Raw genomic sequence first — 27,794 nt, 5'->3', positions numbered from 1 at the left:
GACTAATAGGTACAAATTCTGCAAAACCCTTTATGTGATAGAAGCATAATTCTCTTAGAACTGCATATTTATAGCTTACCGTACGTTATCATACAGTGGAAAAGGTCAGAAAGCATTTACACGAGTTATAGAAGGCATTGCTTTTTCTTTTTTTAAACACTAGGCCAAACAACTGAAATGCTGAAATGGTTTAAATGCATAGACCAGAAACATACTTCCATTACACTTCACATAATTACAGAAGTCCAGCTGCATAACAGAAGTCAGATTTACCAGCAGATTCATTTGCTGGAGATTATCCCACTGTCAATCCGTTTTCACCTATATAAACTTTCTTGAAGTGACAAGTAAACATTAAAGTATGCAGGACATTAAATATATTTACAGGTTCAGTGCACTTCAGATTTCTCAACAAGGTACTGAAACAGCAATAGAAAAGGAAAGGAGCTTTGCTTGTGATAATACAAGCAGCGTGACTTAAAGAAAAAAGGAACTATCAGCACATTAACAATGTTAATGTCACAAACATTTACCAAAACACAGCAAACAGTACTTTATTTTCCTTTACAACCAGTGCTTATTGGGTAAGAATCAACAAAACTAGAAGTTAAAACTTTCTTGTTAATATTCAATTTCATATTAACATCCATGAAGGAGAGAATCCTACCGTAGACACCATTTACATTATGTCTGAACCATCTGGACTATTTTCATGTTCTTAATTAAAACCACAGGAAGATATAAATAATTTTTAAAGTATTAAAGCCTTCATACATTGTCCAAATAAATTGAGAATGCTGAGTTTCCAAGGCTGTGAAGTTATTACTGGAAGAAAAGGAGACAATCCAAACATATTCATCGTGAACAAAGGACCAACTCAGATCTCATATGCCTTACTGCAGCTCCTGGTCATGCACACACAGTACAGCCACATCTGTCATACTCACGCTATTCATAATTAGAAAACGCAAATAAAACTTTCCCCAGGTGGATTTTCTTGGGCAGAGAATCTAGCCAGATTAAATATACAGGTGTGTGAAAGGCACCTCCATGATCTCAGACTTGATCCACACGAAACATCTCGGACATGGCTCAAACACTGGGAGTGTTTGAGGAAAGGGAATGGGACTAAAACACGAACAAAGAACTGCAGACAAGAAGTAACCTGAAGAGTCTTAGACCCCATCCCATGAGGTGCTTTCACACAATTTCACATGCCTGTCTCCTACCAAGATCCTACTTAGATGTTACCACTTACAAACCTCGGTGGTAGCCAAGATCATGGCAGGTGCACTACTCATTAAAAACTTCCATTTTTAAAACGTGCTTTTGTTGCTATGTAGGTTACTCTATACAACATCCTTGAAGTGACAAGTAAACATTAAAGTATGCAGAACATTAAATATATTTACAGGTTCAGTGCACTTCAGATTTCTCAACAAGGTACTGAAACAGCAATAGAAAAGGAAAGGAGCCCACGTGGGTCTTGTTGTCACCAGCAGTGTTTAAAAAACAACTTTAGAAAAATTCTCAAAAGAATCGGATGAACCTGGCAAGTGTTCAAGTCTGAGTGCATAAAAGAGATCTGTTTGCTTTAAAATCATATTTAGGTAATTGCTACGAAAACGACTGTGGCCACCTACAAAAGCTGCATAATGAAAATAAATACTTTCAGTCATTTACAACAAAAGAAATATACATTTCACTTAAACAGATAACAGTACTTTAATGGATTATTTGGTAGTCACTGTACGGTCCTGAGCACGTTTTTGCAGGCATATTTTAGGTCATCATCCTTCCCTCTCGAGTCCAAGACAAGTGCCAGTTGAAAGAAAGTTGTGAACACTTCTGAGAAGCATACCTTAAATTCACTTTGGTAATTATCAGTGTAACTCTATAAGTCTTTCACTTCCTTTTCACACCCCAAATAGATTAAGGCAGGTACTGTTGTTATCAGGATTCTTCCATCACCTTTTGACACTGATAGAGCAAACCATCTGGAAGAGCAGAACAAGGTGATCTGAACCACAAAGCCAGCATCCCTGAGTGAGTACGACAGTGCAGCAGACATGGCACAGATGGAAGCAGCTGGCATGCCAGTATTCCCTCATTACCTTCAAATAACAGAAGTCACAAGAAAAAAAGTGAAGTACCAATTAGATACAGCTACAGTATCGTTCACAAAGCTCTGATATTTTTTCCTCAAACATTTATATTCTTCCAGATCTCTTTGGTATGCTTACAAGTGTGCTCCCTTGTAAAAGGCACTGCTTGTTTTACACTTACACCTTTACAGCAACCTTTACACATAGCTGAGTAAGGCCAATAAAATCCTTACATGTCCCTGTGTTTACCATGCTCCCAAATGTTCAGTTTTGAACTGTAAGCTACCTGTTTCCATATATTTATTTTTCTAGGATAACGTATAGGTTAGTAAGCAACCTTACAGCATACCTTCACTCACCTATAATATCAACAATGTGGAGTTTCAGCTTTTGGTGCAGTACGCTCAGAGCTGCTGAGATGGAATCTTGAGAAGATGGCATTTTAATATTCTGTTTCACATCATTGGAAAGGGACAACCACAGTTTCCCAAAGTCTTCTGTAGTCATTTTCATTGGCCTAGAGTTCACCATGAATAATGTATCTTATTATGATCTATGTATCTCCTAAAGGAATTCCATAGCCCAAACTAACTGAATAGAGAAAGCAACAAACAAGTACAGAGTAGTTTAAGTAAACCCCTTCTCTTCCCAACTTGTTAATAATAAGTTTCTGTATCTTGCTTTGGGTTTCTAAATTAAAAAACAGGTTATTCTACATAGGTAAAAATCTCCCTAGTTTTGTTGTTGTCATTTTTTTTTTAAAGCATGAAATTAAATTACAGTTATTAGAAGTAATTCCAAAGACACTAAAATCAGTGACTCAAGATGAAGCTTTTGTGTTTTCATAACCAATACTCAGACAATCCTGCACTGTCTACTACTCATTTGAGTATGTACATTTTTAAAACTGCTGTTTTATTTACCTGATGAAATCCAACAGTGATAAAGGTATCGAAAATTCCAGGTGAGTTTCCATTTCTGATTGGTAATTAACGAAGCCAGAAATAACTCCCTGTGTACAGAGTTTGTCCATCCGCACACACTTCTGACAGTGTCCCACGCTTTGAGCTTCAATCACAGGAAACTGGCAGGCAGGGCTTTCCAAAATCTACACCATATTTGTTAAAAGAAATAGCATCTTAGCATCACTGATTAGACTTGCAATCACTTTCAAACTAAAGGAAGAAAGTAAATTCAGAACTGAAGATTCATACGTATTTCTTACAGAGGCAAGGAGCAGGAAATCAAGTCAAGATGAATCAGAAAAAAATGAGATGTTACATTTAAATATCAAATGACATTTTAAGTTTAGTGCAGAGATTTCTGTCATTACCTTTTAGAAGCCTAATAGTCACATGACAGGCTTGAAGGAAATGTTTAGAGAAAAAGGCATGCCTAATATATTGAACTGAATATCACACACTTAAACACAAACGAAACAAAACCTTCCAAGAAAATTTGAAATAAAATGGAAAGTTTCTTACCTGAAAGTGTTGTTCTTTTTCAAACACTACATTCACAGCATTAAGGGCAGAAGGGTTTTTATTTGAAACAAACACAACGAGCAGCAAAGAGTCATCCTTCCACACCTTACACAAATACAGAGCTAAGGCGTCACTCTGACAAAGTTCTGCTACTTCAGAGTGAGGGAGTTCTTCCAGTTCTTCTGCTAAGGAAGGGAGCAGCACTGTTTTATTGGCATTTTCACACTGAGAACTTGGAGAAGGCTGAAGAATTTCAATATTACTATCAGCAAACAAAGACAATGGGGACAGTCTACTATCTGAAAGCTTGTCATCCAGCCCAGGCTTTTTTACAGACTGAAGTGTTTCTCCCACAGTATCTGAAGAACAAAGGGAAGGTTTTCTTAACGTTGTGTGTTTGTCTCCGTCACAGTCTTCCTTGGTAATAGGTACAGTATCAACTAAGGGACCAAAATCTGATGCAGCGCTATTTTGCATATTCAATGCCTCCTCATTACTTTGGGCTTTATCTACCTTTGATTTTCTTTTGAACTTCTGAGTAGACAAATCCACTTTCCCCATCTGAAAAGTAAAAAAGAAAATTGAGGATGGAAGGAGCCTCTACCAATACGCTCTGTAAATTTTAACGCTGAAACAGAAGGAGAAAGGACAAGTAACAACCAACAAAATTAGCCAAAGAACAGTTCTCAGGGAAAACTGGTAACAAAACCCGAAAGTACAGCAGGTAAAAAGGAAGTTCAACCAAACAGGATGTACTCCTGAGATTGCCTGATCAATATCCAATCTGTTTCATGCTCAACAAATGATCACATTACAATGAAAAGCTACTGGAAATTACCAATGTCTTGGCGTCGCCTGTCTAGTTAAATATGTTAATTTGATCTCCATTTCCATGTAAGTATTTCTAATTGTAAATAAGGTTATATACGAACTTCTAACTGGCAGGTCACAGAACTACTTACCAGACTGACATTAGCATTTGATCCCAGCCCAACAAACAATGTTGATGCTAGCTGCTGCTTTTCTTTTTCTTCCTCAGAGAGGCTGGAAACTTGATCAGACTTTGACACAGGAGTTTCAGCCACCCGTCTTGCTAATAAGCTGCTACAAGACACAGTCTGTGGCTCATCCTCTTTCCCTACTTTGCTTTCTTTTTTTGGAAGATAGCCTTCTTTGCCCCAGAGCTTCCTTACTCCCTCCAGTTTCAGAGTATTTGTTCTAAAAGAAGGGAAAAAAAAACAAACAGGGCAAACTATGTGAACATCATGTTCATAAAAGCATGCCAGCACTCTGCTTTATACACCATGTGCCACTTTGGCACTTTAATTTACATAGTGAATAATGGAGTACAAGTGAATGCTTTCTAATCTGCTTGAAGTTAATAATGTTATTCACCACTTACAACACCCTGCAAACACAAATTCAAACTACGCTGCAAAGTCTGCATAGATACCTGCAGCCAGCAGTAGAAACCACTTTTGCCAACTCTATTCAGAGCTTCAGGTTCTATTTATAACATATTTGAATAGCAATTTAAAAGTGAACACAAGCAACATGGAGTCTTTCTTTCCAGGAATCCCTACGCATCTTCAAGTAAGGGTAAGAAGTGTTTGTGTTATTTTAAGTAATTTTTTTTGGGGGGGGGGAACTAAAGATACGGAATTTATTTGTAGTGTTCTAAAACTTACAGAGCATCTTACACTGCTTATTTTAGCCTTCTATCTAAAAAGGATTCCTTAAAAGGAATGTTATTTTAAATCCATAAAAAGTAAGCATGGGATATAAAAAACCTGAAAGCCAGAAAAAATACTTCATCCATTAATCCTGTCTCAATTTTACTACGTGAACGTTTGATCTATTGTTCATAAAGAATGAGGAACTGCTTAACCCAAAAAAATAGTCCTGGCATCAAGCCTGACAGAGCTCAAGGAGCATTTGGCCAACGCTCTCAGAAGTTTGGCTTGATTTTTGGGTAGTCCTGTACAGAGCTGTGAGTGGGATGTGATAATCTTTGTGGGTCCCCTCCAACTCAGGATATTCTATGCTTCTGGTTATTTCAATGAAGATACTATCCTAAACCTCTTCTTATGTGATGGAAGTTTCCAAGTTTAACTGCATTCTTTACAGTTCACGTAATGAAGCAAAAGCAGGTGAAAAACAATGAAAACACAAGTTTAAACAGACTTCATTTTAAAAACAAATTAACTCACTCTTTATGCCCCATCTCAGTACTATTACCAGATGTATCAGAACCAAACGATAAGCCAGTGGGGGACTGTCTACCAGCAATACCAGATGAGGACACACTTGAAGCAAACGACAATCCATAGGGTTCAAAATTCAGAGCTGCAATACAGACAATCCTTTAGAATTATAGTAAAGGCACAAACAGGTAAGAAGGAACTTTTACTGAAAGAAAAAAAATCAGTATGTTGCACTACTATACTTCTCCTGCTATCCTATTCAGGATCCTATCCTCATTAAAAACAAATTTGTCATGAGAGATAAACAACATAAGTGACTTTATAGAGTATCACTAAGGCATCTGCCAATTCTTAATTCCTGCAGAGCAAAAAATTGTATCAGATCTATGCTCTTCCATTTGCCCGTGCACCTACATAACACATTCTGAGTTCACAGCAACATGTCCATATACCACCATCTGCTTTACAAACATTCTTGACACTTTGGGCTATAAATTTACTTTCAACAAGACTGGCAAATCAGGATTCAGGGCAACCCACCTTAGCTATGCTTTCTGCAACAAAATGTAGTTTGAGTAACTACTAAAAATTGTTTTGGACAGTACTTTAACATGAACAGTCATTGTTAGGCAAGAAGGAGAGCACAGACCCTCCACTACAGCCCTGAAACTATATAGGGTATAGCTCATTTCTCTCACTTCCACTCAGCCTTATGCTTTCTCCTTCCCAAGATGCAGGGCAGAAGTGCTGGAGATCTGAGAAGAAAGAGGTCTCCTGATGCAGGAGGACATAGAGCTAATAAAATGTCTGCTCCTTCTTGCTTTATTTAAGAAAAAAAAAAAAGACAAGGTCTTTGAAAAACAACATCCATATTCAGATTCAAATGCTAACACCATATAAAAATTAGTTACCTAAAATAAGAAAAAGAACTTCAATTTAATAAATTTCATAGAGTATAATATTTGTGGACATTCTGCCTAACATATACCTTGTCTCCTAGAGTTATTTTTGAGCCAGTGGAAGATGCTAATCAACACATGTGATATCTGAGAGAAAAAAACAGCAATTCAAGCCTACAACAGTTTCCCTGTAAAATTTTAAGAACACTGCAAACACTACACTGTGAAGTGGATGTTCTGTAGTCACCTTTTTCCTGAGAAAGCTTTTCCTCTTGTCTCTGGTGATGGGGCTTATATGGTGCTGCACCCTGGCCAAGTCCCTCAGCCACAAACTCATCCAGAAAAGATAAGGAAGCATCTACCTATAAAGAATTAAGGAAAATGAGAAAGTAATGAATACATTTTCAATACAAAAGCCTGATGTTATCACAATATTTTGTCTTATCAGCAAGATTAGGATCTTTTGTCTCACATGCCATATCTAACAGTTGTTGTATTATATATATATATATTATATATATAAAGCTGTTGTATTCCTCACATCCAATAAAATTGTTTTTACATACAGAAATTGTTATTCAAGTATATTGAAACAAAGTTTGAGCCAGAGAGTTGTAACTTAAATCAACTCCTCCAATCCTGACTTTTTTTATATAAACAAAAAAAAAGCAGACTGGATGTTTCCTAAAGCAGTAGATTCTACCATTATATGAAAATACCAAAAGAAAAAACCTCAAGAATACCATCCATACCAATACTATTTTCCCCCATTTACTGCTGATGTTCCAGTGCAAATGAGTAGTTTCTAAACAAGAAGGAAAACCTCTGAATTAAAAAGCTCCACAGTATCACTAAACTAGACCTAGCTTGGCTTTTAGAAAAGTCAGTGTATGAAATCATAGTTCTGCTAAAGCTACTTCAGCTCACTAAGTATCATGGCACTTTATCATAAGCAGAGATGTGCCAAACCTGAAAAAAAAAAGTGTTCCACAAAACTCACTTTAAGCAGACTAAAGACTGGCACCAGCCAGAACTAACAAAGATAATCCATTCTGAAAACACCTTTTAGCAAAATATTTAACTTCTCAGAACTACAGAAAGGTTCAAGAACACACACTGCGGCTTTCTTACCACCATGTCGTTACAACTGGCATCAAATGGAAGCAAGCCCTTCATCAATACTTTGTCTTCACACAGATGCTTCAATTCAAAGGTATGTTGTCTCATGCAGGTATCTAGGGAGCTACTGAATTCTTGGATTAACTTGTCAACTGTTTTAGAAAAAGAGGCACGTGATGCTATCTTGGTGACTGCAGCCATAATCCATGCTTTAGTTTCAGAGGTAACAAAAGTCTTCTTCAGCAAGTTGTGCAGCCTTGTCAAAATAGTTTCTGGATCAACATCTGTAGCAAGGCTGGAATATTCCCCCAAAACCTATGCAGAAGCAACAAAGAAAGTACACTGTCACGCATAGCAGTGCTTTCGATTTTTAAATCAGCATGTAATATCAAACAGTAACGAAATGAAATGCATTATTATTTTTCCAGCCTGGCAAATCTGGCTTGAAATCATCTTCACATTTATCTCTGTAGATTCCAAATTAGTTTCACAAAAATCAAAGAGCTGTTTGAAAACGAAGCTACTCAGAGCAATGAAGACCTTACAAAAACACGATTTGCTTAAACCACAGCCTCTTCCTTGGATGGCAGTTGAAGCTCAACAAGGTGCTAAAAAAGCAGCACAACCAGCACAGTAATCGGGCAGTTGCCTGCAAGGCTAAACTTGCATTTTATAACTACATCTGGCCTAACCGATAAGGATGGAAAAGCTCTCAGCATGCAGCCAGATTGATGCTGCTGCTAAACTCACAACTGTGTATAAAATTTTGACTGTGCATCTACCTTACCCAACTCATGACTTGAAGGAACTTCTGTGGATAGAACACATTTTCCTCTTCGAGTAACGCTAAATAAGACCGCACTGCGTATGTTCTCAGCTGTTTATCTTCTTTTCCATCATCGAATCCTGGAAAGGAAGAAAGCACACTCTGCTTGAAACAAATGCCACTTGCTATATCAAAGCACATTTTCAGAAAGCCAGATGATTAAGTAACATGTTTAATTCTTCAAATCGTGGTGATTTACCTTCAGCCAAAAGCCTCAGAAAGTTGTTAGGGATATCAGGATACAAAACATCACCTCCAACTGAAAACACTGCATTCATGGTTTGGATGAACCACTCATTGTTAGGAGCATATGTGTCCACATGTTAAGGAATGAAGTGCTAAAGCCTAACTTAACTTCTTTTTAGTTTGCTAACCAGTACATCTTAAAGTTTGAATGAATGAATAAATGACAGTGTGAAAAAGAATGCTTTAATGAGGCTTTACACAATAGAGAGAGACCTGCTCACCAGGATTTAGAGCTGGAAAGCTGCTCTGCAATACTTGAAGCTCACACTTGCTCCATGCTAAGTATCTGACATATCCTTTTGAGTCTGTTCATCCAACATCACCTAATGAATGACAGATTAGCTCTTTCCAGCAGTTCTGCAGGTGCTTTACTGAAGAATAACAAGTATTGTTAAGCTTTCTCTTGAGTACAACATTGCTTTCTTATATTTAAAATTTGAACAGCCTTTGCTAGCAGTGGAGATTAAGAAATATTCATTTCTGCCTTTCCTCAAATAAATCAAAATGCACTTTACTGAATGGAAACTTTCAACAGTAGAGAAAAAAGAATACATACACTTATTTGTTTGCATTTTAAAGAGTGAAAAGCACAACTGTAACACTTTGTATCTCAAAAGATCATGAAAGATGCTTTGAAAGGTACCAAAAGGCTTCCGAAAAATAAAAGGATATTTCTCAGCCAGTTCTGCTATTTTGCCAGCTAAGGTGATGATAGCATACTCTTCCTTGGTTTCTTTTAAGTAGTCAAGCATCTTCTGAACGATGACAACCACATTATGTCCATTTGTAATTCTATAAAGAATTTCTAAAGTCTGAAAGAGAAAGCAAGATACATTTAGTCAGCTCTAATGACTCAAAACAGTAATCAGGCAAATAAAAACACTTCAGTATGATACTAAAGTGAGCAAACGTCTTGACTCAATGAGACTTAAATGAAACAAACTGCTTATCTACAAAGTCTGTCACGTTAATATTGTTCATAACTGTGCTCTCTCAGTACCTGAGACATAATATGCCGTTTACTCTCTTCATTTCGGAAAACTTACTACCCACTCTAAAAATATAATCTGCATTGTTTAAAAATTCACTGACCTCCCTTTTAATAATGGGATCAGGATGGTCCAGACATTCAATTATTGTCATCTGGTGCTCAAGTGCCAGATTAGGATCCTGCTGAATAACACAGGTCAGAGCCTTTAAACCTAGAATATAAGCAATTGGAAATTATCTAAAAGAGCATACACCAATACAAGATTAAAAAGTCTTTAATGAAATCCAGTATCCTTACCTAAGTATTTCAAATTAATTTGGGGTGACAAAACAAATTTTCCAATGCACTTGGCAGCCTTTTCAAGTAATTCAGATTTGGGGTAAATTGTATAAATTGTTTGGACACATTCAAACAAGATGGCTAGGAGAAAAGAAACATAAGTGGGTACTATATAATACTATGCAACAATAAACAAGCACACAAGTATACACGCTATGATAAAATTATGAGACTGAACACTGTTCACTTAATATTTTAAAACAGTCTTACACCTTATTAGTGAGGTGTCTACTTCTAAAGAGCTCAGTACCTATATTTTGGCTTTCAAACAGATATCTTGTATACAAAAACATTCCCTTTTTGCAAACAAATGATATTCTCACTGTATTCAATTCAATTGAAATTTGGAAATATACAGCTATCACTGTGGTACAGCTTTAATTACACAGCCTAGCAGAACTATTCCTTTTGTTACCACTGATTATCACAAAATGTGACAGAACAAATTATGATTATTCCGGTTTGGGTGGTTTAAAATGCAGTACAGATAAATACTGCCACAGTACAGATAAACACATACTGTACTGCCACTGCAGTACAGCATGGAGTAAGATAATTTGTCATGGCTCAATATAAAAAAGGAATGAACTGAGAACAAGATAAAATAGAAAACTACATGGGGACCAGTTCTGTTGCAAGTTGACTCCATTTTTTGTTGCTGTTTCATCTAACAGAAGCAATTAAACTGAATAAACAGAACATCTGGCAGAGGCTTCCCCATTATTACTGAAAGTTACTACCTCTCTCTAACTTCCCTTTTCACTGGAAAAAGAACTTACATGATGTTTTAGAAAACAGAAGAAGTAGGCATTACACCAGATCTAGAGCTCTAGACCAAGTTCCTTTTTAAAGTCATTTTTAAAACCAGTCTAAGTTCTCCCTCTGTTCCATTGGCACAGGTACTTTGCCAACATCCACACATCTTTAAAATAACAGGCTGGTTATGTTCGGGTTTCTTATGGGTATGTTTCTTGGTTATGTTGGGTTTCTTTCTTGGGTATGTTTCTTGGTCCTTAATAGGAAACAGCTCTCCGTTATGGCACTATGTTATCAGATGTGGATGCTTGGGGAGACACTGCTGTACAGAAATACATCACATGTTCCAGCATTTACTAGTCAGACCCCTAAGAACACGACTAGATTTTCAGAAGTGCTACATTCTAGCATGCATAAAATGCTCACTCATTCAGCCTTCTCAAATACTGATAACAACTCTCACCTACCATAGGTAATATTATGATTTATCTCTGCTCTTCTTAAAGATTCCTCCAGAACATCATACATCAGCTCACTGGTCCTGTTCAACAAGAAATATTTACAATTTTTATTTACAGCACGTAGTCTCAATTTCCAAGCAACCCACATACCAATATTAAAAAAAAATGTAATACAAATTATTCATATCCATGGATTCAATTGAACATGTTAGAGTTCTGTATTCCATCTCTAAATGACACCTAAATGCTTATGGCTTTAGGAAGAAACAACCAACAAAAGAATAAAAGCATCTAAGCAGGAAAAAACAACAACTAGGTACTCTTTCCTGTGGCTTTTCACCCTGTTGTTTGGTAACCCAGTAACAGAAACTCCAGCAAAAATATTTCAAGCATATTCCATACCAATTAACTGCCTAGCCAATTCAGAAGCTAAGAAACTAATTTTTCAATTTAGAAGGTATCTGCTCAGTGTATTGGTTAATAATAAGAAATATGTATAGAAGGGCCAACTCTAAAATCCTTGGAAAAAAAACAGAAAAGCTGTCTATGAGATAATGGTCACAGCTGTATTCTTTGTACTTTCGTAATATTAATTACAGAGAAAGAGCTTATTACCTTGGATCATCTTTTCCTAACAGCCCCAGTATTCTTAAAAGCTGAATTTGTAACCATGGTGCTGGCACGCTGTGATAATTGAAGTCAATAGGGAGCTTCCCTCCCACTACCTGCTTTAGGATGATTACAAAACTCTCCGTCAAGTCTTTATACCCAGACGAGTTTTCCTGTGTAACAAAGAAATACAATAGAAATACTTGAAATACAGCACCTCAAAAGCACAGTCTACAGACTGAATACAGTCAAAGTAGCCATCATTTCATTTCTTTAAATCCAACTTCTACTCTCTTCCCACAACATCCCTTCTCTTTAAACCTATGCTATTTTCTTGTACATTTCCAAAAAAGAGTGAATGTAACTTCAAAGCAACGAGGAAAAAACCATACTGAACTCTTTAATGTTCTGTATAAGTTAAAGTTTGTTGCCAGCTTAGAATGCCAATGATACTGAAATACTTGGATATGCAAGAAGTGTTTGTCAAGCTAAACAGAGAGCCAGTGCAAACATAACACTGCCATCATCACTAAGTTAACTTTTCTAACAATTAGGAGTAATATTTTGCTACAAAACTACAGTACACTGTATGCTTAAAATAAAAGATACAAGTAGCTCCAAGAGATGATTCTTTGCCTACCTTAATCATTTCAAGATAAATATGCAAAGAAGCAGCCATGACTCCAACATCTCTGTCACATAAGGCTTTCCGGAACTTATCATGAATATGCTGTACTTGGTTAGGAGCAATGAGATAGAATTTATACAAAGCCTGAACAGCTTTTCTTCGGATAATTTCCCTAAAGAAACATGAGATTTTTCATGAACCAAAATCAAGATGTTGTGTATTTCAAGAACTTGACTCAGAAAAATAGAAAACCTATTCTCATTTCTACAGCAAAGTAAAATTACAGGATCAGCCATCAGAACAGCATGACATGGGGACTGAGGGGAATCCATGTTTTACAGTTTCGTGACTGGATGACTTTGTAACTACCATCTAAGTGAAGAAACGACACAGTTAACTTAAGAATTGAGTAGTGTCTAATGTCAGATTGACAATTTACCAAAGCAGCCACTAGATAAACCACGAAAATCATAACTGCAAATCCACTGTGGTCACACATGCAGCTCCAAAGAAAAAGCCTAGGAGCTACTGAGTGACTCTGCTGTTTCTTACAAGTGTTGTATTAATTAGAAAGCTGTAATGTTTCATCTTCTGGGTATGGAGAATGACAAATCAAACAAATAAAGGTCTTGGATCTCTTCAGATACACATTTACTAATAAAGCGTCAATAAAGAGTTTCATAGAAAAGAAGCACCAGTGAAGTACCACAAGGATCCCCATCTGATTCTCCATTTACTCTACAAATACCTCTTCATCCACATATTTACTAAAAGGAATCCAGCAGACAATTATATTGACCTATTCAAAGCAGTTATAAAAGAAATGAATACCTGTCAAGTACTCTGCAAAGAGTACAAATAACTGAGATAAGGATACAAGAGAAAAAATGAAGAGGAACCGTTTCTGAAAGTAATTTGACCTTCCTAGTCATTACAGAAAAACCATGAGTTTACTAAAACCACCTACAAAATTAAGTCATTCAACTTTACAAGGCCACGTGCAATTCTGTAAATATATACGTACTTAGAATGCTGGAGCTTGTCTTCTATTAAGGGAAGAACAGCTGGAATCATCTCCCGTGGAAAGATCTGGCTGACAATGGTTAACGCCATGCTCACCTCTACTAGATTAGTGCTCTGTAAGTCCTATTGTAATCATTGAAATAAGACCATCATTTTTCATGCAGACTTTTAAGCTCTGTACAGACACACCCCACCTTTTGCCAGCAGACTGGATCTAGCCCATTACAGCAAGCAAACTGCTGGTAATCAGCCTATTGTCTGCTTGTGTTGGAGAAGTGTTAGCTCTCACTGAGCTAACCAAGCTCTTCTTTCATACAGAAATAAGGAGCTCCTCACATTCACATTATGAAGCTACATTCATATTTTCAATGCACATAATTTCAACAGATCTACAATCAACATCTGCTTACTGAAACAGTTGGATCATTATAAAACTATGCTGAGCTCCCACTTGAATCAGTGGGATGAGTCACACTTTCTACTGAAGTCAATAGTATTCTCTCCAGTGCCTTTCATCTAGCCCAAAGAATTAAAAAAGAGAGAACACTAGCAAGCCCAATTATATTGGCAATTACACATTTTTTACACAAAGTTATTATCTACACCCTCAGAAGAGAATGCAAATTCACAATCTGTCCCCAGTACAACTAAGAACAGAAGATAATGCTCATTGTAACCTAAGACAAAAAAAGCACACACCATGCAAACACGGATGGAGTCATGAAATAAGATCAGAATCCTTTTTCAAAACAAGCAACACATTTAAGATGTCCAGCTCACAGCACTGTTTATTTGGGCTGTTTGCCACAGATAGTTTTGGTGCTCGTTTTGGTTTAGCTCCTTGTGGAGTCTCATTTCTCACTTCCTTCCATAACACCAGTTTCAAACTATATTTTTAAGGATTATAAAAGTTTTCTATCACAACAGTAAAATGAGCACCATTTTTAGTCCATTATTGAGCTCACTGTAACATAAGAGTAATCCTTACATAAAAAGTTAGAACTGATCGCTATGAGAGGTAGTATTGTAAAAGAGGACTATGAACCATCACTTTGTGATGGATTTTCAGTGTCACTCTAAAGCATATTTCCAGTTTCTATCAAAACAAAAGAACTCTAAGAGAACTCAAAGAAGCTAGCAGATAGCTGCTGTCAGCTAAAAGCACACTTTTACACTGAAATACGCATGCATAGTTTTCTGAAGTTTAGAATATATATGAACATACATCTTATAAATGGATTTTTTTTTAATGGTGTATCACCTGTTTACAATTTTAAAAACATGACTTCAACAAAAGAGGCACTGAGATTAAACAAAAAGAAAAGCCAGGGAAAAACATTTCAAATATTGATCTAACCGAAGAAACAGGAACTTTAAGAGATCAAGATATAACTTATGAATACACAGCTGAGATATTACAGACATAAATTAGGAAGAAGTGGTCCAAGGTTAGATTACCTCCAAACCTCCAAAAACACTGTACCTTCACAACTGTGTTCACAAGCAGAAGTAGCAGTTCATGATTTTCATGGAGAAATAAAGAGACTGCCAAGTAACCTACAAAAGAAAGCAGCCTCCATTACTACTCTCAATCAGTAAGTAACCTCAAGATAGAAAATCCTGTCTGTAATACAAGAAGAGTTAATTCAAACAATTTAAAACAAAAAAGCCATTACTGGATGACAGTAGCTCATGTTTTAAATATCAAGACTTTCTTTTATTTCCAAGGAAACATTTTTAAGTTGCAATAAAGCTCAATAAATAATAGCCAAGAAACCACACCCTGTGAGAAATACCTGTTAAGAGCTAAAGAGCAGCTAAGAACATCATGAGAAAGCAATTTCTGGAAAGTAAATATCCTCACTGCTGACAAAATCACATTCCTACTCTGCAAATGCACTTCCTCACATTTCTTTCTCTTCCTTCAAAAATTAGAATTTGGTTTCAAATATAATTCTGTACTTCGAGTTGAATATAAAATTATTTCCCTTTCCTATGCCAAAACTCCCTTGTTACTTAACAATAAAGAAGAAAAACTTCAAACTCCAGATAAGAAACATGCCAGAAACTTCTCCTCCAGAAAAAGAAATCCCTCTCCATTTTAAACTAAAGGAGTAAAAATAAAGGCTTGAGTGTCCCATTACTCAGAAATTTAGTGCAACTATTTGTCTTAGAAATGGATCTTAGTCAGGAAGGGCTTGGTTCATTTAGAATTTAAAGATCAAAATGAACAACTTAGGCCAAATTGCACTGTCTAGACTATCAGATACCTGAATCTATCTGCTTGTGAAGCTACTTGATCAGTTTTGCACACCTGTAGAAACTTATTCAGGCTAATACAGGCAAAGAGAGTAATGTATCTTGATTGGATCAGCTGACAACAATTCTTTAATAAAGACTTCGGTATATGGCAACAAGGACAGACGAGCTCAACTTTATGTATCACATTTAACTGCAGAATAAAACAAACAACTAACCCACATACACTCTCAGTAACATCTTATTACCAGATCAAAGCTTAAGAGCTCTTTGTGTCTGGAGAACTTTAAGCCACCTTCATTAAAAAAGACTGCTTCACCAAAACCTACTTAAAAGAACTCCTAGTATGGAAAGGTCTCAAACTGATTAATAAGACGACACACCAGTTCTTGACACTTACAGAGGTCATATATAGTTTTCTTCAGATCAGCTTACCACCTGCCCTCCCAGGTTTGCTGAAGATTAACTTTCTTAATCACTACCAGAGCATCTGTGCACTGGCTTTCATTACTCAGGGAAAAAGCAACTTTAAATCATCACTCGTAAGGCATTTCCTCAGAAACTCCAACACTTGAGTGGATGATCCAGATGAAATTCAAAGAAAGGATATCAAACAAGCATATCCCGCAAGACACTGCCTTCCTTCTTTGTATGCAGACATAGCATTGCTTGGAGTTAAACCATTTTCTCTGCAAACAAGAAGAAACGTCTTCACTAGGCAGTTGAATCAGCAACTGCAAGAAAATTCTCCAGACAAGACAGGCTGACTGCTACTTCAAACAAAATCTACTGGAAGAAGTCCTATAGCCACGCTGGCAGGGCAAGGAAATCAGTCCCATGAAAGTTCAAGGAAATCTGAAATAACCTTTCAGATTTCCTCAAGAACTTGTGTACCTACGCTCTATGGATCTCCCACTTTGGCTCATTTCCTACAGCTGTTTCTAAACTAAAGAACACCACTATCACCAAAACAGACAATAAAACACCTTAATGGCATTAGCAAAGAGGCTCCACAGTCCTTATAAAAATTCTAAAAAGTTATCTGTAGCTGAAATGCTGGGAAGGCAGTATCATGCTTGTGGAAATTGTGCCATTCACAGTTTCCCTCTTATTTTGTATTAAAATTCTTAAAAAAACAAAAAGCAGATCCTGACAGAATCTCATATTTCGTTTGGAGTTGGTTTTTAACCACATTTGCAGTAAATGACTTGTTTATTTGTGCTGCAACTCAAAACACTGAAAGAACTGATGACCGAAAGCTATTTCTCTTGCCTTCTGCTCTTCAAACTCACAAACTAGGGATTTAGTTACTTTCAGAAAAGGAGAGACTACAAAACAAGGCAAAGAAATCAGAAGAATACTTTAAATTGTTCTATCTCTAAATGAATTACAAATTCTAAGAAGTTTTAGCAACGTTGTATGAAAATACTTAAGGCTACAGCCATGTACACATACCAACTCTTTTCTCCAAAAGATTCCCCTGCTGTGCAAGCTTGATTGCATGGATATATCCAAAGGAAGATTCATATCCCAGCATTTCACAATAGATGAGCCTCACCATGCATTCTTTCATCAGTCTCTAAAAGACCAAAAATAAATTATTGAAGATTTTCAGACTTGCTTCATATTTTCCCTCACTGCTCTGACAAAGTGCAAGCCATTAATAGGAACATACAAACAATCCTGTAAGTTTCCTAACATCAGATTATTTCTCTTTTTTCCATTATGAACATGATTTTTGAGCACAACAGCAGAACTCTGCAAATAACTCCCTCAAAGACATTATCTAGTTTTAATTGCCATACATATAATGAACCCCAAATTAGTTACTGAGTTATCTGGAGTGTTAGACAATCTCACTGCTAATGCATTTTTTAACCAGTCACTACCTCATCCTAAGTTATCATTATACATGAGGCAAAAGAACAAAATCAGTGTCCAAACCATTCAACCACACTGCAAACCCACTGACATCGGCACTATCTCACATCGATGACTGAGCAGCTACACAGTAAAAAACCAGTCACTCCATGGGGCAATGAGAGTAAGGCACATAATATACAGGCTGGGAATGCAGCAGGACAAAAGCAACCACTGGCAGAACTTACAAGTGAGGTGGTGGGGGCAGAAACCATTGCTTTCAAACTGGTTATTTCCTGCTGGATTAATTTTTCTTCCTCCTAGAAAAGAATTAAACTTAATTCTGTGTAACTTTTTGGGACAAGATACGATTAAAAAAAAAAACAAAGAACACATATTCACATAGTAGGATTCAATATTCTCAACAACAGCGTATATCTAATCCATGGCAGTAAAGCCACACGTGTTTCAGCCTCAGAACTTATCATTCCTATTCCTGTTCCCACACATCGTGCCCCCACACAACAGCACGACGTGGGGCATTCGCCGCACTGAGTCACCAGCGGCTTCTGAAGCCCTCAGCTCGGCCCGGAGGGCACCGCCTGCCCGCGTCCCTAAGGCGCCCACGGGGCGGGTCCGGCGGGAGGGGCGCGAACGGCGAGACCCCTCGCCTCACCTCAGCGGCCCGCGGCGCTTTGGGCTCTCAGAGAGAGACAGAGGCCCGGCCCGCAGTCCCCGGGAGGAGCTAAGAGGCCCGGCCCGCCCCGGGGCACCGCCCGCGACCCGTACATGCTTGGAGGTGAGCGCCGTGATGTTCCGGATAAGGCTCCCGAGCCGAGAGGAAGCCGACAGCCTGTGGGGGCCGCCCGCACCTCCCGGCCCCGCGCCCGGCTCGTGCTGCCCGAGCAGCGCAGGCAGCACGCCCAAGGTGCGCTCTACCACGTCGCTCATGGCAGCGCCTCCACGGCCCGCGAGCCCCCGACCGGAAGCGAAGGGTACGGCCCCGCCCACCTCAGTACGCACTTCCGGGTCGCCCGCTGTGGGACGCGACCGCCGGCCGGCAGGAGGCGCTGCGCCGGCCGCTGGGGCGGGAAGGGCGGTGGAAATCAGTGGCGTGGAACCGTTCCGAGCTGTGATCTGCTTTTGTGTTAGTGCCAGGGTGACCCTTCTCCTAAAGGGGGTGGGGAAGCAACTGGAGTTGTCTTTGTCGCAATTAAAAATGGTTTCACTATTCCCAAAACATGTCTGGTCAGAAAGTCATGCCGAAGTGAAAAGCCGTACGATGATTTCTTGCCTGAAAAAAAGCCAAACGGGAACAACCGGAGCTCCGTGCTTGTAAAGATACTGGAAGCTGACATTTCCACGAGGCTAAGCTGAAAGGCTCGTGCTGGCATTCTGTAAAGCTCTTCTCCTGTCAGAAGCGCGGTGGCTGAGGATGACCCTTCCCACCCAAGCCATCCTACAGTTCCCTGGTTGTAGCTGTGTTACATTAGACATGACTGTGCTTACACAGAGACGTGACTGTGACAGAAGCGCGAGCAGCTTGTGAGCCTCGCAGACAAAAAACATGAGCTCAGCCAGCCAGGAAAAGCTGTGGTGCAGCTGATGGAGCTCAGATAAATGCAAACGTGTCAGTAGCTTGGTGTTCATGTTCTATTCTGCACTGGAATCAGGAGGGCTATTCATAATGCAGACATACATGCAAAATACGTGACTTACTGTGAGGTGTTACAGATATTCCTCACGCCTTGCAAAAAAATCACCAGTAGCTCTTCTCCATTTTTTGTTTCTTTTAGGCAACAGAGACCTTGAAGCATCATTTACCATAATATGAGATAAAGCAGAGAAAGCACATCCACAAAGCACTGAGGATGGAAATGTTACCATCTAGGCACACTCTTGGCAAGGTGGGTTGGCAGTGTTTGTTGCTTTTTCTTCTTTCATCTCCTTTCTGTTTTCATCAGCTAGATGGAAAGCCTTGAAGTGTGGTTATAAAACAACAGTAAAAATAGCACTGAGCAGCTGCATTTCAGCTGTTTCTCAAGGCTCTGAATCAACTGCGTTCACCACAATAAAAACATTCTAATTGCCATTCCTGTAAGATCTCCTTGGCATCTGATAGGCAAGTAGTATTCTTTCTGGCTCATGAGTCATTACTGGAAATAAATAGGTCTAGAACAGAAAATAGGTTGGTTCCGCTTGAGCCAAAATAGAAACCAAAAAATAGAAGAGCTTACGCGCTTCACTGGATTTTCTCTGCACTGTGGAGTGTGTAACAGTATGTGATGTAAATGATGCCAAATAAAAACAGACATACAGCGGGAGCTAAAGACAGCACTTTTAGCTTGTCTTTTTCCTATGATGATTAAATACATTTCCTTGTAATTAGCAGCGATAATTTGCTGTCATGTGTCATACAAGCTCAGCGAGGCACTAGAAAGAAGTACTGAGTCAAATATGCAAATACAGAGCATGGCATTGCAGATGCGCTCAGTGCTTGCCTCAGATGTGTCTGAGTACACCTCTATGCACCGTCTGTGTTGCCTGGCTGAAGCGGAAATGATTAGTGTCTCAAGTCTTAGGCTTGGCTTCGACGAAGGCAGATTTGGAATTCTTTTCTCTAGCCCACTGTCACTCCCAGCTGCTGCAGAGTTCTGCATTGGTTCTTGTTAGAGAGGCTCAGCGAAGCAGGAGGTGATTTAGCTCTAGGGAAATAACAGACACTGTAGAACTGGGAAATAACATAGAAAAGATTTCTACATTACAGAAATAGAAGCATTTATCTTACAAACAGAAGTGTGTAACATAAAACATGCATTGGGATGCATTTGGACATATCACTATAGACAAAAAGCCAAATGTAGACATATGACACAGATAGGTATATTTTTAACCAACAACTTTTTTGCAGTATTAGCACCAACTAGAGTTCCTTTTCTGATCTCATGTATTTAAAACTAATTTGATTTCAGTATATTTAAAGTACATTTACTGTTTTGGTATTGCATGGTGACATTTCTCTGAATGGCTCAAGGTTTATGGTCCCATAAATGGATGTGTATTTTCAATGTATTGTGGGAAATGTTGGAAGTGGGATAGAAATAAATGTCAGAAAGAGTAAACGAAGAGAAAGTTTTGTTTGTTTGTTTTTTTTAACTCTTGAGAACATCTGATAGGCAATGAACTATTGAATTAATACAAAACTGAGATAGAAAATCAAACCACATTAAAGTAAGAATTGATGTTTTCATTTTTCAGTTATATTCCACACTTTCAGGATTCTGCTGATGTGTATATATATGCTGAAGATGGCAGAGTAAGAAGACACGACTTTCTTCTGGAATCTGTTTTCTGTGCTCCTAACAGGAGGAAAAAGAATCTGTTTCATATAATAATTTTCCCTGTAAGTTGTCAGGCAGTGTGTAAATAAGGCTTTTTTATTATTATTTTTACATACAACCATGCTTGAAATGTTTTTATCTAAAATACCCTATAATTTCTAACTCTGGAAGAGCTTCACAGATAGGAGCCATAGTATAGTTGAGGACTGTGAGTTATTACTGAAAGTTATTTTCTTTCCTCTGAACCTGTGGATCATCAATTTAATGAAGCAAGCCTGACATGACCTAGAGCATCTGATCTTGCCAGTATTTCATGTAAACAATCTGGAAAGACATGAGGATTAAGTATGGCAGTTTTTAGCAGGAAAATAAAGGAATTGCTATGTTTTCTAGGTTTTTTTAGTACAACTAATTGTCATTCTCCAAATTTTTGTTTTTCCCAGCTTATACTATAAGAATATTATAAGAGACTGAATGGTTAAGCTGTAGTCTTGGATTCCAGTTATATGTGCACTGATCCCCTTCATGTCTTCACATAGCCAGTGTTAGCTATTTTTTAGCAGTCACTGCACTAAGTACTGTGGTACTCCGAGATTCCTCAGTTGAAATGTTTTCAGCTGACCCCTGCATGTCTGCCTTTATGACTACAAAGTGAAAAGATCTTTTTTAAAGAAAGACTGCCGTTGTTTACATCTTCCATGCTGGAAGCAGACCCTGCAGTTCTGAAAAGCGCTGCTGTGATCCTTTGTTCTTCTGTAAAATGGGAAAATGTCTTCCCCAGGTCTCTGGGGATTTGCTGCTCCTGTGCCTCAGAGGGATACATTTTCATTTATGGAAACGTTCAGAATTACCCTATATGCTTATTGCCATCTGTGCTTTTTTAATTCTAAATTTGATAGAACTAAATGTGCTACAGTTAAACTTCTGATGTCGTCTTTGTAGTGAAGATTCATTGATGGCTGTGTCTTTACTCTGCCACTGAACCCTTGGAAAGGGTTGGTATGTATGTGATTCCTTGGCCTTCAGCACAGGACCACGTTTCCCTTTCATGGTTTGCAGCTCAGCATTTCCAGTTTGACACATCAAAGCCTCCGCATCTCTGTGACCCAGCTAATTGGGTTTGCCCGTGGCCTGTTCCGAAGCCTTCAACTGTTCAAAAGGCGGGCAGGGCAGGGCAGAGCAGGGCAGGCCACCCCGTACTCTGGCTCGTGTACCCCGGTGTTCGGCACGCTGCCCCATTCGGAGGCCTCTAACCCCGCGCCGGCAGTGGGCAGGGGCGGCCACTGACTGCGGCTGCCGCCCCCCGCGCGCGTTGCGGGCCGCGCATGCTCCGCCGGCGCATCCCTCCCCCGTCTCCTCCCCCGGCCGGGCGGGCTGCGGGGCGGCCTCCACCATTTCCGCGGGCGCGGGGCGAGGGAGAGAGCGGGGCCGAGTTCTGCCGGAGCGGCTCCTGCGGCTTCAGCACCGCGGCACTGGACAGCGCCCGGCAGGCGGCGGCTCCGCGGCGCTGAGCGGCGGCCGGGGCAGGGCGGTGCGGTGCGGTGCGGTGCGGTGCGGGAGGCGGGCGGGACCCCAGCCGGGCTGGCCCCGGGGCTGGGCGGCTGCAGGATGCTCCTCAAGCTGGCGGTCACGTTGCAGGTGCTGTCGCTGTTGGCAAGCCGGGCGCACGGCTTCCCGAAGCCCGCGGGCAGAGGTAAGCCTCCTCGAGAACCCGTCGTCTCCGAGATGAGGAAAGTTTTGCGGGGTATCGGTGGAGGAAAGCAGAAACTTTCCCCTCGCTTGGCTAAAGGCGGTTAGATCCTAAGGAATATCATTCGCGGCGCAAAACAGTGAGTCGTAGGAGTTGCAGTGTGATGCCGAAGTGGAGAGAGAGGTGGTGGCACAGGGAGCGGCGCGGAGTTGTGGCGCTCTGCTCACGGCGGTGCTCCCTGCCGCGCTGCAGCGGTGCCCGCTCTCGCTCACCGTCTCTCCCAGCACTCTGGATTATCAGATTTCTAAGATCTTGCTTGTGCCAATCCGATTATTGCTATTTTAGTCAACCTCTTACTGCATTCCTCCCCCAATTTCCTTATGAGTTTTCTCATCAGAAAGGGGTTACTGTGCTTCTGTTACCTCATTTTCAGAACCTCTCCCTCTGCCCCAATCAATCGTGCTTTGTTTGAATGTTTGACTTTTTTTATTCTTGCTTTCCAAGACATTTTTACGAGAACTTGCAGTTAGCATCATATTTAAGATACCAGGTTTTATGTGAGAAAAGTAGGCATTAAGAAAAGATGTGCTGCCTCCTTGAATTCACGCGCATCGTGTAACTGAATACACTTGTTTGTTCTAGATAAAGCTGTACACAACAGGCAATTAAGTGTAGAAAGACCTTTGGAGGAACAGGTATGTGATATAAAAAATATGCTACATGTTTTCTGTTGTTTGTATTCTCACAACCTTTTCAGCACTCAGATGAAATATGCATGAATATCCTGCTGGCTTAGCAAATGACAAACAAGTAGATTCATCAGTAAATACTGCTGTAGTTTAGGTACAAAATAGATTTTCAATAATTTTTAAGAAATTATATTTTATATATATATACTTTTTTTTTTTTCTGTTCATCTTCCTCAAAGCAGGTCATGAGCTCTGTCAGATCACATGTGAGGAAATCTCTTATCTCTTGTGTTCAAATCCTAGGGGAGTACACTCAGAGCTTGGGTTAAAGATGGAAAACATAACTGGTATTTACCCTAAACTTGAAAGTCTATGCTGTCTCTTGCATTACCTGATTCTAGTCAGAGGGTGTGTTGATACTGTCAGTAAATGCCAAGAGCTTAAGTGTGTACAATGCATTAAGCCAAATTCATACTAAAAATGAAGATCAGGCTTTGGCTGCTATTGATACAGTAAGATATCATACATTTTAGACTATTTACTCCTTCTGCCTCTGTTTTTAAAATTATTTTTGTTTTATTTTTCGTATATCAGATTGCTGAAGCTGAGGCAGACAAGAATAGGAAGATAGGTCCCACAGGTAAAACATCTCTTCATCTTTTGTTATTTTTCATAACGGTATTCAAAGAGGTATAAGATTCCACGTTGTATGTATTTTCCAGAAAATAAGCCAGAGTTCAGGAATTATTCCTTTGTTGATGACTTGAACCTGCTAAAGTCGGTAGCAGAAAGAGAGAGGAACGAAAAAGAGAGGGAGTCAATTAGAACCTCTTTGTATGAACAGCAATTGGCCATTGATGATGCAGACTCCACCAAGAACCGCAGACTCGTGGATGAGTACGACTCTACTAAAAGTGGGCTGGATTATAAATTCCAAGGTATTCTGTAAAAATCTTTAAGTAACTTCCCGGTTAGACTTCTCTTGCAAACTGATTACAGACACAGATATTGTGTTCATCACTAACCGTGAGCTCTATTCATTGCAGCAGTGAAATTTCAGTTATTTCCAGTTGTAGAAGCTTGTCATATTGCAATTTGGTTTTGAAACACAATACAAAAAGAATTGCTACTGTTGATTATTACTGTCTTCTTGTGGAGGAAAATCCAACTGTAATTTGCATTAAGCTTTTTAGAGCTTTAGATCTGATGGGGAAAAATGGAACATATTTTTCAATGTAAATATAATTATTCTGGTTTGAAAGGGAAAAACACTTTTATACAGAGCTAAATTGTATACATTTGTTACAAATGTTAAGTCTGTTAAATGATTCTCCTCACTGGATAGCTAAAAGCAGTTACTGAAGGCCAAAGAAATGTGCCTTTACTATAGAAGTAATTAATTGACTTGTAGTTTAAGTGAGTCCTCTGAGAGATGTGAAAAGCATTTAGTTCAAGGTATTTTTAATTATATCAAGGTGTGCTAATCACAGATCAAAGCTTACTCATCACATTCACTTTCTCAGTGGTCATGATGATATTATTTCCCATAAGTAATGATTAAATAATTAAAACTTAATTTGTTGAAATCCAAATAAGACTGTAATATGCTGCTTATTATGCATATTGTTTGATATGGATCTATGGGTGAACAGTATTCTCTCATTCTTACAAATTTTCTTACCATTTGTTCCTGACATTTTTCTGTGCTCTTTCAAAAGAGCCAGTCTTAGAGATATTTTTCAGCTGTAGTAAATGGACCTGAACAACATTTCTTTGATACTGATGTAATGCACTGCAAAGCATGAAGCAAAGAGTATTCCTAACGTGTTGTAATGAGCATGGCTTTGTTCTGAAGAGGAAAAAAAAATACAGGCAAACATTTTTGCAAGAAGTCTAATCCAAATGAGTTAGGACAGTTAGCACACAGTTAAACTGTAATCCTTTTAGATGATCCAGATGGCCTTCATCAATTAGATGGCACTCCCTTGACTGCTGAAGACATTGTTCAAAAAATTGCTACAAGGATTTATGAGGAAAATGATAGAGGAGTGTTTGACAAGATCGTTTCCAAACTTCTGAATCTGGGGCTAGTAAGTATCTTGTTCGTATTTCATGTAGCTGTCTTGTGGGATGCTTTAATGCTCTTTTAAAAAAACACTTGGCACAAACTGTGTCTGGTGAACTTGAGTTAAAATTAATGAGATCCAGTCTCAAGGCAAGTTCTTTGACTATTTGGGCACATCAGTTTATGTCTGCAACAGCATTGCTGTTCTTCGGTTGGCTTTGCAACACAATATGCCAAACTGCAGAATGTTTCTGATGAGGAGAAAACGCCAGTTCTACTCCTCCCACATCTGCCCTCGTTTTTTCTTGTAATATCTCTTCTCATTATTTTCTATTAAAGGTCTGAGCTCATTCCTGCTCACCTACTAATTGTTTCAGTCAGTGGACATATGATCATGGTGATTAGCTGAGAGTACATTTCTCACTGTTGCTGATTTGTACCAAGGCTGACTTTAATTTCTGGATGTCTCAATGGTTTTAGACACTGCAATATGGAACCCTTATATTTTATTCTACAAGTCTTATATTTTCTGCATGAGATTTTGCAATCAGCAATTAGTGATCATTGATTACAAAGGAAGGTGTGTAAGGACAGCTACATTAAAGTGTTGTCTTTCAAGTGACAGCTGTTACAAAGCACAGAAAAAAAAAAACAAAAAAACATTTTGGAGATTACCTAGAAAGCTATTTGCCTTTTCTCTTTCTCTATTTCCATATTCTGATGTTGTTATTCAAAGATACATACTCAGTTGCAGAACTACATATGTATATACTTTGGTATACTAAACAGGCAGTTCTTCAAGCTGGACTCCATTGCTCTAACTCCTATGGGGTTACATTTTCCTCTTGGAGGCTGTATGTGTAGGTAGGAGTTTGTATGTATGCACATATATTTGATGTGTGTTTGTATATGTATACATATATATACATTTATATATAGGCACGTGTCCATGTCTTTATATATATATACATACATATATATGTGTGTGTGTGTATACACATGTACAACAGAGAAGTTATTATATCTAACTTGGCTATGCTCAGCTTTGAAGCAAACAGATTAAAAGCAACTTGTTTTAAAAGCTCAGGTTTCATATTGACCTTAATTCTAAGAAAACCACAATGCTCTATAAGTGTTCTGCACAAATGTTTTAACAGATCACGGAGAGTCAGGCCTATACTCTGGAAGATGAAGTGGCAGAGGTTTTACAGCAGCTAATTGCAAATGAAGCAAAGGATCGTGAGAAGGAGCCTGAAGATTTTGATTACCCTCCAAGCAGAGCAGACAGTGATTCAAAGGAAAAGCAACAGGAGAAAATGGTAATTACTTAGCTAATAATTTGGACTCACTCACTAAACAATACTAATAGTCCAGCAGACTGCTTTGCTTTAGCCAATAAATAGCTCAATATTCAGAAAGAAACACCATGAGACCTAAAAGCAAATAGTGATTTATGTTGAATTTTAAAGCCAGATCCCAAATTGAAGTAAGTTTGCAAAAAAAGTCTCACTTTCACCTGGTAGGTAGGAAAACATAGGTATAAGATTATCATTGCTGCTATTCATTGCTCTATTAACTCTATCACTAAAAGCAATGTGCTTACAGATTTATTTATTTTTATGTCTGTTGTGGAGACATCAAGCAAATCTGATCAGGATAGTTTCATCAATGGGGAAATTGATGATACCCTGGATAACACATGGTCATCATCTAATGTCTTGGAAAGAAGAAATGAGCTGCCTTCTGAAGATGATTTTGAAGACCTCCAGTACTTTCCAAACTTTTACGCACTATTAAAAAGTCTTAACTCAGGTGAGTTTGTCATGTGTTTACAGTCATATTTGGGGAAAAACTAGGAAACTGGGTGTAGTGGAAATACTAAGTCATGCTTGAAACAGGGATGGAGAACCTGGTGGGAAAGCAGAGCCAACCCAGGGAAGCTCAGGTGCATGCAATTCAATACACCTGAATGACTGGAAGGGGTGGAGCCAGGATCCACCCCTTCCCAGACCTCATTTAAGGGTTGGCAGGGGAGGCAAGAGCTTCTCTTGCTGGAGATTCCTCCCTACCTAAGGTATTCTGAAGGTAAGTAGCTCTTTTCCTTCATTTTTGCATCTGTAGCAGCTGTATTTGTGCTTATTCTCATCTGCTGTAGCCAAAGACTTTGCCACCCTGCCATTATCATCCCATTATAGCATTA

The 27,794-nt window shown here is 38.8% G+C and overlaps 2 protein-coding genes across 22 annotated transcripts in view; one reads left to right on the top strand and one right to left on the bottom strand.

The window, feature by feature from the left end:
- Positions 1-16: 16 nt before the first annotated feature.
- Positions 17-18,799, bottom strand: AP4E1 (adaptor related protein complex 4 epsilon 1 subunit). Of its 14 annotated transcripts, none has more exons than XM_025153891.3 (22): positions 18,486-18,532; positions 18,058-18,129; positions 17,405-17,528; positions 16,350-16,638; positions 15,149-15,247; positions 13,692-13,813; positions 12,680-12,839; positions 12,046-12,212; positions 11,437-11,510; positions 10,172-10,294; positions 9,976-10,085; positions 9,556-9,695; positions 8,837-8,949; positions 8,599-8,717; positions 7,824-8,126; positions 6,940-7,054; positions 5,800-5,935; positions 4,552-4,807; positions 3,590-4,150; positions 3,029-3,213; positions 2,465-2,622; positions 17-2,114 (listed from the first exon to the last, which is right to left on the bottom strand). In XM_025153891.3, exons 6-22 carry the CDS (start codon positions 13,778-13,780, stop codon positions 1,954-1,956), a joined length of 2,970 nt encoding a protein of 989 aa, XP_025009659.2. In that variant the 5' UTR covers positions 13,781-13,813; positions 15,149-15,247; positions 16,350-16,638; positions 17,405-17,528; positions 18,058-18,129; positions 18,486-18,532; the 3' UTR covers positions 17-1,953. The 14 variants fall into 14 exon arrangements, with proteins under 14 accessions (XP_025009659.2, XP_025009656.2, XP_025009660.2 ...); XM_025153888.3 differs by having other exon boundaries at positions 15,174-15,247; XM_025153892.3 differs by having other exon boundaries at positions 16,385-16,638.
- The window catches only part of SCG3 (secretogranin III), a 31,327-nt gene continuing 22,098 nt past the window's right edge, over positions 18,566-27,794 (top strand). For 2 of the 8 annotated variants that reach the window (XM_040706311.2, XM_040706310.2), the window contains exons 1-9: positions 18,566-18,956; positions 19,606-21,212; positions 22,789-22,843; positions 23,483-23,535; positions 24,124-24,169; positions 24,252-24,467; positions 25,477-25,619; positions 26,752-26,913; positions 27,229-27,406. In XM_040706311.2, the coding sequence (XP_040562245.1) occupies positions 21,051-21,212; positions 22,789-22,843; positions 23,483-23,535; positions 24,124-24,169; positions 24,252-24,467; positions 25,477-25,619; positions 26,752-26,913; positions 27,229-27,406 (1,015 nt within the window). In that variant the 5' untranslated portion in view covers positions 18,566-18,956; positions 19,606-21,050. Of the gene's footprint in view, positions 18,957-19,605; positions 21,213-22,506; positions 22,844-23,482; positions 23,536-24,123; positions 24,170-24,251; positions 24,468-25,476; positions 25,620-26,751; positions 26,914-27,228; positions 27,407-27,637; positions 27,680-27,794 lie in introns of those variants that run through there. The other 6 variants (NM_001293278.4, NM_001293277.4, NM_001397848.1 and 3 more) reach the window with 4 other exon arrangements.

This window comes from Gallus gallus, chromosome 10 (assembly GCF_016699485.2).
Source record: "Gallus gallus isolate bGalGal1 chromosome 10, bGalGal1.mat.broiler.GRCg7b, whole genome shotgun sequence".
Taxonomy (NCBI): domain Eukaryota; kingdom Metazoa; phylum Chordata; class Aves; order Galliformes; family Phasianidae; genus Gallus; species Gallus gallus.
This window is presented reverse-complemented; position numbering and strand designations above follow the sequence as displayed.

What these genes read in the sequence shown, in the direction of transcription:
- AP4E1 (XM_025153883.3), bottom strand. Translation starts at nt 18,760, where the DNA reads ATGAGCGACGTGGTAGAGCGCACCTTGGGCGTGCTGCCTGCGCTGCTC. An exon ending in TCTGAGGCTTTTGGCTGAAG is followed by an intron (nt 8,718 to 8,836) that starts GTAAATCACCAC and finishes CTTCCTTTCCAG; the next exon opens with GATTCGATGATGGAAAAGAA. An exon ending in AAAGCTTTCTCAGGAAAAAG is followed by an intron (nt 5,936 to 6,939) that starts GTGACTACAGAA and finishes TCTGTATTGCAG; the next exon opens with CTCTGAATTTTGAACCCTAT.